Below are 13,475 nucleotides of genomic sequence, written 5' to 3'. Positions count from 1 at the left end.
ACAGGGATGCCCTGTCTTAGACCTCTGGGCCACTCAGGAGCCCTGAGTATATAGGTCCTGGATGGAAGGAAGCATTGCTCCAGTGATGTACTGGGCCGTACACACTACCCGCTGTAGCGCTTTACGGTCAGATGCCGAGCAGTTGCCATACCAGGCGGGGATGCAACCGGTCAGGATGCTCTCGATGGTTCAGCTGTAGGGCTTTTTGAGGATCTGGGGACCCATGCCAAATCTTTTCATTCTCCTGAAGGGGAAAAGGTGTTGTCGTGCCCTCATCACAACTGTTTCGGTGTGTTTGAACTATGATAGTTATGTGGACACCAAGGAACTTGAAACTCTTGACCCGCAGTCCTGTCGATATTAATGGGGGCCTGTTCGACCCTCCTTTTCCTCACTGGCTAGAATGGTCCCACCTGATCTCGCCTCCTCACGCCTATCTTCCATCTTTGAGGACATGCATTTCTATTGTTAGAGCTGCCACTTGACTATCTTGTCAATATAATAGACAATCTTTGTGGACACGGTATTGGACAATACAAGTGTGCTGAATGCTGATGGACAACATTGGCATGTAAAGAAAACGACAGGGTTCAACATATTATTATTACAAAGATGTAGACAATATTACAGGAGAAATTATGCATTATATAACAAATACACATTCAAACCATGGTTACGTATTTAAATGCCCATCCCCCGAATGCACGACGTCCAATCAAATAATAAGATTGCTACAACTCCCCGTTCGTAGACCAATCGTGGCCATCTCCACTCTTGGTCGTTTGAACTTGATAAACCTCGTTTATTCGAACCCATCTAACCCTGTCTGTTTTGTCCAACCAGATGGCAGAAATTCGTCACGCCTATGTCATCTTCAACAACACACTGCTGTGCTGACTATTACCATCTTCCATTATAATTTGCTGTATATTTTATTAATAATTAATTCAGTATTCATACCAGCATGTCTTCAGATGACATCTTTATTATTTCGTGTAAAGGTAAAATAGCCTACTTGAAATTCAATGGAATTTGCAAACCTATTCTTGCACAATTTACAAATAAAATATATAAGAAATATATATCAGATACGAATTTGTTTTATTGTTTTAATCTCAAGAACATTGTTATTATGACAAGGTCCAATACGGAACGCAAATGACCACCGCTTATAGAATTTGCTCCCACACGAACACATTTACCATTCATTAGCTACATAGCGGCGATGGCAGCTCTGAGGACGGTGAGTCCAAAGATCACTCTCTTTTATCTCGATCGTCTCTGTAAATAGTTAACAATGCGGGGCTAATGTGTTGAACAAGTAAGAGTTCATGGACCTCCACTATTTACTTGTTTAACTTATGTGCTACTCGTCCCGCGCTGCTTTACCTTCAGTCTATCAGCTACAGTTTTTGGTGACGTTATTCATGTTGGCAGTGTCGACATAATGCGTGCAGTCACAGATTAATAGGCCTAGGGGTGTTTTTGCGCCAGTATTCGGAGCGGGGGTGATAAATAAATGTGTGGCGTAAAAATACGATCTTTAACAGATTTGAATTCTTATGCAAAATAACATTGCAGTAATGAATATTTAGGGTGGATTACATTATTCCGAATCTTTAGCCAGTCAGAAACTACAGATGTAAGCTTTAAAATGTGAAGGGTGTTTTTTTACGATAAAAGCGAAATCTCAATGCATGGAAATACAGTGTCAAATTACGTTCCATTGTAAAGAGGTGGTTTTCCCTAGAAATGGCATGCCTGCTATGAGGTGTTGGCTATGTCTCCAACACACACACACTCTCTCTCTCCGCATACCTTCACCAGACAGGCCAAAACATACAGTACCAGTCAAACGTTTGGACACCTACTCATTCAAAGGTTTTAAATCATTTTTACTATTGTAGATTTTCTACATTGTAGATTAATAGTGAAGACATCAACTATGAAATAACACACATTATGGAGTAATGTAGTAACCTAAAAAGTGTTAAACAGATCAGAATATATTTGAGATTCTTCGAAGTAGCCTCCCTTTGCAGCTTTGCACATTCTTGGCATTCTCTCAACCAGCTTCATGAGGTAGTCACCTGGAATGCATTTCAATTAACAGGTGTGCCTTGTTAAAAGTTAATTTGTGGAATTTCTTTCCTTCTTAATGTGTGTGAGCCAATCAGTTTTTTTTTTTTTATTTTTTTTTTTACCTTTATTTAACCAGGCAAGTCAGTTAAGAACAAATTCTTATTTTCAATGACGGCCTGGGAACAGTGGGTTAACTGCCACAGGAAAGGAAGACCCAGAGTTACCTCTGCGGCAGAGGATAAGTTTATTAGAGTTAACTGCACTTCAGATTGCAGCCCAAATAAATGCTTCACAAAACAGACACATCTCAACATCAACTGTTCAGAGGAGACTGCGTGAATCAGGCCTTCATGGTGGAATTGCTGCAATGAACCAACTACTAAAAGGACATCAATAATAAGAAGACTTGATGAGACCAAATTTGAGATTTTTGGTTCCAACCACCGTGTCTTTGTGAGACGCAGAGTAGGTGAACTGATGATCTCTGCATGTGTGGTTCCCACTGTGAAGCATGTAGGAGATGTGGGGGTGCTTTGCTGGTGACACTGTCGGTGATTCATTTAGAATTCAAGGCATACTTAACCAGCATGGCTACCACAGCATTATGCAGCGATACGCCATCCCATCTGGTTTGGGCTTAGTCCCACTATCATTTGTTTTTCAACAGGACAATAACCCAAAACAAACCTCCAGGTTGTATAAGGGGTTCCAATTCATCCCAAAGTTGTTCGATGGGGTTGAGGTCAGGGCTCTGTGCAGGCCAATCAAGTTCTTCCACACCGATCAACAAACCAGTTCTGTATGGACCACACTTTGTCATGCTGAAACAGGAAAGGGCCTTCCCCAAACTGTTGCCACAAAGTTAGAAGCACATAATCATCTACAATGTCATTGTAGGCTGTAGCATTAAGATTTCCCTTCACTGGAACTAAGGGGCCTAGCCCGAACCATTATTCCTCCTCCGCCAAACTTTACAGTTGGCACTATGCATTGGGGCAGGTAGCGTTCTCCTGGCATTGGCCAAACACAGATTTATCCATCGGACTGCCAGATGGTGATACGTGATTCATCACAACAGAGAACGCGTTTCCGCTGCTTCAGAGTCCAATGGCGGCAAGCTTTACACCACTCCAGCATTGAGCATGGTGATTTTAGGCTTGTGTGCAGCTGCTCGGCCATGGAAACCCATTTCATGAAGCTCCCAACGAACAGTTCTTGTGCTGTCGTTGCTTCCAGTGGCAGGTTGGAACTCGGTTGTGAGTTTTGCATCCGAGGACAGACGATTTTTACGCACTTCAGCACTCGGCGGTCCCGTTCTGTGAGCTTGTGTGGTCTACTACGTCGCGGCTGCGCTGTTGTTGCTCTTAGACATTTCTACTTCACAATAAGAGCACTTACAGTTGACCGGGGCAGCTCTAGCAGGACAGGAATTTGACGAACTGACTTGTTAGAAAGGGTGCATCTTATGACGGAGCCACGTTGAAAGTCACTGAGCCCTTCCGTAAGGCCATTCTACTAACAATGTTTGTCTATGGAGGTTGCATGGCTGTGTGCTCGATTTTTTTTATACACGTGTACACATTTGGTGTCCACATACCTTTTTGTGTGTGTGTGTGTTAGAGGTCGACCGATTAATCGGAATGGCCGATTAATTAGGGCCGATTTCAAGATTTCATAACAATCGGAAATCTGTATTTTTGGGCGCCCGATTTGGTGATAAAAAAAAAATGTATTTATTTATTTTTAGAGATTTTTTTTTTACACCTTTTTATTTAACTAGGCAAGTCAGTTAAGAACACATTCTTATTTTCAATGACGGCCTAGGAACGGTGAGTTAACTGCCTCGTTCAGGGGCAGAAAGACAGATTTTCACCTTGTCAGCTCGGGGGATCCACTCTTGCAAACTTACAGTTAACTAGTCCAACGCAATAACGACCTGCCTCTCTCTCATTGCACTCCACAAGGAGTCTGCCTGTTACGCAAATGCAGTAAGCCAAGGTAAGTTGCTTGCTAGCATTAAACTTATCTTATAAAAAACAATCAATCATAATCACTAGTTAGCTACACATGGTTGATGATATTACTAGATATTATCTAGAGTGTCCTGTGTTGCATATAATCTGACTGAGCATACAAGTATCTAAGTATCTGACTGAGTGGTGGTAGGCAGAAGCAGGCGCATAAACATTCATTCAAACAGCACTTTCGTGCGTTTTGCCAGCAGCTCTTCGTTGTGCGTCAAGCATTGAGCTGTTTATGACTTCAAGCCTATCAACTCCCGAGATGAGGCGAGATGAGCACGTGCGAATAGCGTTTCAAACTTCACTCGCTCTGAGCCTTGGGGTGGTTGTTTCCCTTGCTCTGCATGGGTAATGCTGCTTCGATGTGGTGGCTGTTGTCGTTGTGTTGCTGGTTCGAGCCCAGGGAGGAGCGAGGAGAGGGACGGAAGCTATACTGTTACACTGGCAATACTAAAGTGCCTATAAGAACATCCAATAGTCAAAGGTTAATGAAATACAAATGGTATAGAGGGAAATAGTCCTATAATAACTACAACCTAAAACTTCTTACCTGGGAATATTGAAGACTCATGTTAAAAGGAACCACCAGCTTTCATATGTTCTCATGTTCTGAGCAAGGAACTGAAACGTTAGCTTTCTTACATAGCACATATTGCACTTTTACGTTCTTCTCCAACACTTTGTTTTTGCATTATTTAAACCAAATTGAACATGTTTCATTATCTACTTGAGGCTAAATTGATTTTATTGATGTATTATATTAAGTTAAGTGTTAATTCAGTATTGTTGTAATTGTCATTATTACAAATACATTTTTATTTTTATTTTTTTAAATCGGCCGATTAATCGGTATCGGCTTTTTTTGGTCCTCCAATAATCGGTATCGGTGTTGAAAAATCATAAATCGGTCGACCTCTAGTGTGTGTATATATTATTAGTGTATTTACAGCCTACTGCTTTGCTCCAGCTGTCCCTTACACAGACACAGTGCAGGTAGTGAACAGTATATATATATATATATATATATTTTTTTTTTACGTCACGACAGACACGTGTGGTGCTTTACTGGTTTACATGTATCTAGAAGAGGGACAACATTGTCAACTTGGTTGAGAAGGCAAGTTTCCAAAGTGGGAGTAGATTGTATTACAAGGCTCTTAGTAGGTTATTTGTCATAATGTGAATTCTGGTAGCCTATATTCTTTTAACTTTACCAGGATTATTAAATGTAATGTTTTCTCTTGTTTATTAGGCACTTCATGGACGGTTCATTCAAGCCATCCCCTACTCTTTGGGGTCGTTGCGGTTTGCCAGCTCATTCAAGGTAATATATAAAGGAGAAGTAATGACCAGACACCTGAGACAGTTTCCTGAGTCATTGTATTACTCTATTGTCTGAGTCATCACAACCCCCAACACAGGAGGTCTTTAGGAGCTTGGTATGACTCTGAGGCACGGCTGTTTATTAACAGAGGCCGGCTGAAGCTTGTTTACAGGCAGAAGTGTCATTTGGCACGTGTTCAGTAGCCTACCAGTCAGCCCGGGGGTCTTTTGATCAAACTTTTTCTTAGTCCGCCACGTGACTCTGTACCCTTTCTTCCCTTCTCTCACTTCCTTGTGCTTTGGTTATTTAATTCAGTTTAATTGAAGTGCTTAATTGGCTCCCAAGCCACCATTCATTTCCACTCCAAGCCCTTTCATTACAATAAAGAAAATCATTGTGTTCGGCCCTCGCTCTGTTCCTTTCCCCTCCTCGTCTGTCCGTCTGTCTCTTCTGCTCCGCCCCGCTTCCTGTCTCAGGCCGCAGACCTCACTATCGAGCGCAACACTGCGGGGAAGCCCAAGCCAGACCCCGCCTCCCTGGTGTTTGGCAAGCAGTTTTCAGACCACATGCTGACCATCTATTGGTCAGAGAAAGAGGGCTGGAAGGTTCCCCAGATCAAGCCCTTTCAGAACCTGTCGCTGCACCCTGCCACCTCTGCCCTGCACTACTCCATAGAGGTGAGAGAAGGAGCCATAGTGCAGACATAGGAGACATTTGGCTATGTTAGCCTCGTAAAACCAGACAGACGTCGCAATAGTTCACATTCTGTTTCATAAAGGAAATATGAGCGCAGTGGTCAATTTGCCTGACGAGGCTAGCACTGTCTTACTGAGACCTCGGTCCTTGATACAAGTCACCTAGCTTATTCTTTCAGAGATGGTTCATTCTGCCAGATGTATGAACAGTATGTCTGTGTCTGTCTCTCAGCTGTTTGAGGGCATGAAGGCGTTCAGAGGGGTGGACAACCACATCCGTCTGTTCAGACCCAACCTGAACATGGAGAGGATGCACCGCACTGCTGATCGCAGCTGTCTCCCTGTGAGTCTCTCTCAGACCTGGTCCTGAAGAACCCCATGTAAGCGCTGGTTTTCCACTCAATTGAACTGAACCAAGTAGTTACAGGTCCTCTGTCCCTCCCGTCTCTGTGTAGTTGTTTGATAAGGTGGAGCTGTTGGAGTGCATCAGGAAGCTGGTGGAGGTGGACCAGGACTGGGTCCCCTACTCCCTAGACGCCAGCCTCTACATCAGACCCACCTACATTGGGATTGAGGTGAGCACTGCTCCCCCTCTCAGACACAGGAGACAGTCTCCATGATTTCACATTTGGGGGGGGGGGGGGGGGGGGGGGGGAGTAGCCTAGTGGTTAGAGCGTTGGGCCAGTAACCGAAAGGTTGCTAGATCGAATCCCTGAGCTGACAAGGTAAAAATCTGTCGTTCTGCCCCTGAACAGGGCAGTTAACCCACTGTTCCTAGGCCGTCATTGTAAATAAGAACTGGTTCTTAATTGACTTCCCTAGTTAAATAAAAAAAAATATCATATCTATTTTTTAACCATCTACACTTAGCCCTAGGTAGTGACATAGCGCTGTCACTGTTTCCTCCAGTAACACCCATCTCCTTCCTTCCCTCTCCCCCTCCTGACCTTAGCCTTCCCTGGGTGTGTCGAGGTCCAGCCAAGCCCTACTATTTTGCATCGTGGGTCCTGTAGGGCCCTACTTTACCACAGGGGCCTTCAGCCCAGTCTCTCTGCTGGCAGACCCAAGCTATGTCAGGGCCTGTAGAGGGGGGGTTGGAGCTTACAAGATGGGGGGGTGAGTATCACACTTTTAACACACACACTTCCAAGTAGAAGTGACTCAACAATTTGCGAAAGCAAAAATGGGTTGCTTTGTTGCGTTGGAATTTCCAAAAAACGAGAGTGGTTTCTTAATAGCTTATTAGCTATATAACAACTCTTGTATAACGTCATGGAATTATCAAGATATGGTCTGACTCTGGGGCCCCAAGTTTACTTCTGAATAGAGACAGCTTGAGGCTTATAATGTAATTGTTTAGCTATTTTAACCATGCACATTCCTCTAGACAACATGTTGGCTGCATGTTACCTGAACATGAACTTAATGTCCTGTCTGTCCTCTGGTAGCCATGTTGTTTGACCTCTCTCACAAGGTCAGCCCCCCCAGCAGGAGGAGCTGTTTGTGTGTCCAAGGGAGCTGCCTTCTGAAATGAAAAATTCCACCATCCCTCCTCTCTCCCATGTCTATTCCTCCCTTTCACTCTCAAACTTTCCATCTCTTTCTCTCTCTGTCAGTAACTATGGGCCTACTATATCAGTGCAGAATGAGGCCATAAAGCAGGGCTGTCAGCAGGTCCTGTGGCTGTATGGAGAGCAGGAGGAGATCACAGAGGTCGGCACCATGAACCTCTTCATCTACTGGATGAATGAGGGAGGAGGTCTGTTTCACTGTCTATCGTCTGTACGGCGCCTTCAGAATGTATTCACAACCCTTGACTTTTTCCAAATGTTGTTGTGTTACAGCCGGAATTTAAAATTGAATAAATTGAGATTTTATCACTGGCGTACACACAATAGGCCAGTGATAATGTCAAAGTAAAATTAATTACAAATTAAAAACCCGAAACGTCTTGAGTCAATAAGTATTCAATCCCTGGCAAGCCTAAATAAGTTCAAGTCACATAAGTTGCATGGACTCACTCTGTGTGCAATAATAGTAATCAACATGATTTATTAATGATTACCTCATCTCTGTACCCCACACATACAATTATCTGTAAGGTCCTTCAGTTGAGCAGTGAATTTCAAACACAGATTCAACCACAAAGACCAGGGAGGTTTTCCAATGCCTCGCAAAGAAGGGCACCTATTGGTAGACACTGAATATCCCTTTGAGCATGGTAAAGTTAGTAATTACACTTTGGATGGTGTATCAATACACCCAGTCAAACAAAGATGCAGGCGTCCCTCCTAACTCAGTTGCCGGAGAGGAAGGAAACCGCTCCGGGATTTCAACACGAGGCCAATGGTGACTTTAAAACAGTTACAGAGTTTAATGACTGTAATTAGGAGACCACTGAGGATGAATCTACAACTATGTAGTTACTCCACAATACTAACCTAAATGACAGAGTGGGGAAAAAGCAAGCCTGTATGAATAAAATATTCTAAAACATTCATCCTGTTTGCAACAAGGCACTTAAGTAATACAGCAAAATATGTGGCAAAGCAATTCACTTTTTGTCCTAAATACAAAATGTTGTGTTTAAGGCAAATCCAATACAACACATTACTGAGTACCACTCCATATTTTCAAGCATAGTGATGCCAGTATCATGTTATGGGTATGCTTGTAATTGTTAAGGACTGGGGAGATTTTCAGGATAAAAAATAAATGGAGCTAAGCACAGGTAAAATCCTAGAGGAAAACCTGGTTCAGTCTGCTTTCCACCAGACACTGGGTGATGAATAACCTAATAACGGATTTTTTTTCGATTTTTGAACCAAATTTTTGAACCAAATTTTTTTTTTCTTCCGTTTTTTTTTTTTTCCGATTTTTTTTCCGAATTTTTTTTTTTCCCTATTTTTTTTCCCTATTTTTTTTCCGATTCTTTTCCCGATTTTTTTCCGATTTGGAAAGCAGACTGAACCAGGTTTTCCTCTAGGATTTTACCTGTGCTTAGCTCCATTTATTTTTTATCCTGAAAATCTCCCCAGTCCTTAACAATTACAAGCATACCCATCAAGGCCAACTCTACCTCAAAATAAGACTGTCAATGTTTGAGTAGCCGAGTTACAGTTTTGACTTACATCTACTTGAAAATCTATGGCAGGACCTGAAAGTGGTTGTCTAGCAATGATCAACAACCAATTTGACAGAGCTTGAAGAATTTTGAAAATAATAATTTGGCAAATGTTGCACAATCCAGGTGGGGAAAGCTCATAGAGACTGACCCAGAAAGACTCATTCACAGCTGTAATAACTGCCGAAGTTGCTTCGACAAAGTATTGACTCCGGTATGTACACGTAAATGAGATTTCTGTATTTAATTTTCAATAAATTTGCAAAAATGTGCTTCACTTTGTCATTGTGGGGTATTATGTGTAGATTGAGAGATTTTTCAAAAATATTTAATCCATTTTGAATGAAGGCTGTAACACACAAAAATGCAGACTAGGTGAAGGGGTATGAATACTTTCTGAAGGTACCGTATGTCTGTTTGACTGTCTCTAGTCTGTATGTCTGTGTTTGTTCACTTAGTGTCTGCCTGGACTGTCAAAATAGGCTGTGTCAGTGCTTCCCCCTGTTGGATGTTAATGTTTCTGTTCAACTTGAAATGGTGAATTCTGTTCAACTCCAAACAACGGTGTACAGCTTATGTATGTGAGTAAGAGTACCTGTTTGTATGCAGAGAGAGAGTTGCTGACTCCTCCTCTAGATGGCATCATTCTCCCAGGAGTCACCAGACAGTCTCTGCTAGACCTGGCCAGAGAATGGGTAAGTAGGGGAGGAAGAGGGAGGTTATAATGGGAAAATATCAAAGTTATTTGAGAACAGAGAGGATATAAGACCAGTGTAATCCATTGACATAGAAGACAAAAGATGGTTAGCAGAATTATTTTATTGGAATTATAGTGATTGACAGTCATACGGACTTGTTTTGTTTCCTTCAGGGAGAGTTCAAAGTGACAGAGCGCACCATGGGCATGAAGGAGCTGCTCGGTGCTCTGGACTCAGGCAGGATTACGGAGGTGTTTGGTGCCGGGACGGCCTGTGTGGTCTGTCCCGTCGGCAGCCTGCTCTACAAAGGGAAGGTAACCACAAGCCTTGGTGTATTTACATTTTTCTGAAACCCTTTTGTTTTGCCCTCAAACAAAATGCTCCAGATTATATTCTCTCTCCCCTCCCTCAGACCTACCAAATTCCTACAATGCAGAATGGTCCAGACCTGGCCAAGCGATTCCACAAAGAGCTGACAGACATGCAGGTAAGCAGGTCTGCCCTAATGCTTGCTTTGACCCTTTAAACAGAGTACTTCCCTCCGATATTAATTAGAACTAAATACATTTTGCTCTAAGCAACAAAATAAAGATCTTTTTTATTTTTTCCCACTCTTCACTTCTTCTGGCGCCATCCACTCCTCAGTATGGCCGGAAACAGAGTGAATGGGCACCACTGGTCGTTTAATTGGCAGTTTGCACATGCCAATCATATCGCGACCAGTCCCCCGCTCCATCTTCAAGACCAGCAGTTTCAGCACAACCCATAATGCACTCCTTCTGATAGGCTGGCAGACCGACAGAGATGAACAGGTCACGTCTGTTACTCCTGGTGTTTCTGCGGGGACTTGTAAAGGGATAGGGTTAGTCTGTCATTCAAATGTTGCAACTTGCATGGAATACCGACAGTTACACAATACTGTATAAGTAATGCTGTGAAACGGCCGCAGCCTCGGTTCAACCAACCTAGTCTAGTCTGTATTAGGAACAAAGTCAGTCTTCTTCCTATTCAGTCCTTTATCATACTGTAGCACAGGTTACAGAAGAAATCGTCCAAGCTTTTTAATAAACACTACCTGAGATGGTCTATAGGGTTGTCCATGCTATTAGACACAAACTGATGTATTGTTGTAATAGTTTAAATATGCAATACGCATAACTATTGTAGGGGATTACTGGTAAGTTATTGGTCATTTGCAATATGGGAATAACTTTTACAGGTACTTAATAGGAACAATTGAGTGTTAGACATTTTCACTGGCTGACATAAGGAATGTGTTGACTGTACTATTATTGTTAAGTGACTGTAGGAACGGATCAGATCAAAACCACGTCACAGGATTTGTTACTTTCTAAATATCACTATAACCTGAGGAAGTAGAATATGATTTAAAATACTTTGTTGTAGAACCTATGTATATCAGGCCAGGAATACAAATGGTTATACATACCATATTGACACCAGAGGTGCTTTTCAACAATCTCCTAGAAATGAGTTTACACTGACCTTAGTTTGATTTAAGTCAAGTGATCGTGTGTGTCTTTCTGGATTGGAAAGATGCCACTAAGAAAGTGATGTTGAAAAGATTGAGATTAAAATGGAGAGGTCCAAGTGAACTCAAGCATACACAGAGGTTAGCTATAGCTACATGATATACTTAAGCAATAAGGCCCGAGTGGGCGAGGTATATGCCCAATATACCATGGCTAAGGGCTGTTCATATGCGCAACGCCTGGATTCAGCCCTTTAGTCGTGATATATTGGCCATATACCTTTGGTGTCTTATTAAGCAATAAGGCACGAGGGAGTGTGGTATATGGCCAATAAGGGCTGTTCTTAGGCGGAATGCCTGGACTCAACCCTAAGCCGTGGTATAATGGCCATATACCACAAACCCGAGGTGCCATATTGCAGTTATAAACTGGTTACCAACTTAATTAGAGCAGTAAAAATACCTGTTTTGTCATATCCGTGGTATACGGTCTGATAAACCACGGCTGTCAGCCAACCAGTTTATTGTAGACTTCAGAGTATGAGAGAGACCATGTTCAATAGATGCTATAGACTGTGACTTCTGCACTAGGTTGTGTGTAATCATTATGTAACAATGAGTAGTTTTGTCTGTGGGTTTATCTTGTCAATTGGAACAACCGTCTTCCCAATTATTAACTGTATATCCAGGTTTATGTCCTCACCCTGCTGCTTTCCTTTCTATTAATGTATTTGCCTCTTTCATATCGCTTGGTTTTCTCCATTCCTCCCTAAGTGCCTGACCGGGTGTGTGGACTGTCGTTGTCCTGTGGATCTAACTTGTTTTTAGTGGTTGCACTAGGCTATACTGCTGGATCTTTGTGTTTTTGTTGTGGGACATTGTTACTAGATTTTTACAATAAACTCCATCTGTGTTCCATTGTCTGACTGGATGTGGTTTTGCTAAACTATTTGTACTGCTTTGATGCTCATGTACTTTACTCGATTAAAACTTAAATCTCACATTGTCAGTGTAGTCCCTTCTCAGTAATAATGAACGAACCACACACACCATCATGTCTGACTTGGTTCATTGGACAGACTTTATTACAATCATTGATTCTACTGTACAGAAAACAATAAAATACCACGATTATAGAACACTAAATTGTGACAGCTTTAGAGAGCTGTAGAATACACGTTCCTTCTAAACGTTAACTTAAAGATATCCAAATTAGTCTTGTCAAGCATAATTTACAGTTCTTTGGCAACTTAATTTTGTTCTGAATATTTTTTTCTTCACTAAGAACATTTCACCCAAAATGATCTGCATACATAATCAGAAATTCTATATAAATAGATGGTTCTACCAAATTATGTTTTGAAACAGGTATCCCAGAAAAGACAATATTAGACACGATGTAAATTCAGGGGTTGGCAATGTGCCAAAGCTTTTGACTTAAGATTAGCATTTGGTTGAAAGATTGCAATTGAGATCATACCTCTATGCTGATAGCAGGCCAGGATTAGATCCCCAGGCTGGATTTAACTGATCCTGTACTGAGATGGGATAGATGAGCAGCAATAGAAAGGTGTCTGTTGAGCTCACTAGGGGGAGGGCTATCAGTGCCTGGCCCTCTCACTGGCTCTGGTCTTCAGTGGGACAGTCCTCCTCGAACAGGGCCAGGGTGTGCTGCCCCAGGGGGTTGTAGAGGAAGGCGTCCACCTCTCCCCCACCGTTACTGGTCTTCTGGAAGTGGATCTCCAGCAGGTCCTGTAGGTTCTCCTGCTCCATAACGGCAGGGATGCCAGTCAGCAGCACAGTACGCCCACATGCTGACAGCCGTGTCTGGTAGAGGGGCGAGAAGGATCAGATTGGAGGATATCGCCTTACTGCAGACAGCTTCTAGACACTAATGGTTGGACTAGCTTGTCTGTAAGTCCCAAACAATGAGTTGAGCACCTATTATCTAGTGTATAGGGCCTTGAGTTTTTCCAGGTGAGGTAATGTGGAAACCAACACGTAAACATGTACATTACTTTAGCTTAACCCTGGAATTA

General features: G+C 42.4%; 2 protein-coding genes across 2 annotated transcripts in view; one reads left to right on the top strand and one right to left on the bottom strand.

Annotated features, from left to right (window-relative positions):
• The first annotated feature begins 1,155 nt into the window (after nt 1–1,155).
• LOC110538599 (branched-chain-amino-acid aminotransferase, cytosolic) lies at nt 1,156–12,437 on the top strand. The gene is made up of 11 exons (XM_021625513.2): nt 1,156–1,243; nt 5,356–5,427; nt 5,904–6,104; nt 6,355–6,465; nt 6,578–6,697; nt 7,075–7,238; nt 7,739–7,881; nt 9,856–9,941; nt 10,118–10,258; nt 10,357–10,431; nt 10,590–12,437. The coding sequence occupies exons 1-11, from the start codon at nt 1,226–1,228 to the stop codon at nt 10,629–10,631; spliced, it is 1,173 nt and encodes a 390-aa protein (XP_021481188.1). The 5' UTR covers nt 1,156–1,225; the 3' UTR covers nt 10,632–12,437.
• A 51-nt stretch (nt 12,438–12,488) lies between these two features.
• Nucleotides 12,489–13,475, bottom strand: part of LOC110538600 (interferon-induced 35 kDa protein homolog) — a 2,100-nt gene continuing 1,113 nt past the window's right edge. The window contains exon 5 of the mRNA XM_036939538.1: nt 12,489–13,263. Coding sequence (XP_036795433.1) covers nt 13,054–13,263 — 210 coding nt within the window. The 3' untranslated portion in view covers nt 12,489–13,053. The remainder of the gene's footprint in view (nt 13,264–13,475) is intronic.

Source organism: Oncorhynchus mykiss, chromosome 12, assembly GCF_013265735.2.
Source record: "Oncorhynchus mykiss isolate Arlee chromosome 12, USDA_OmykA_1.1, whole genome shotgun sequence".
Taxonomy (NCBI): Eukaryota; Metazoa; Chordata; class Actinopteri; order Salmoniformes; family Salmonidae; genus Oncorhynchus; species Oncorhynchus mykiss.
Note: the sequence above shows the minus strand (reverse complement) of the source record. Positions and strands in the feature narration are given on the sequence as shown.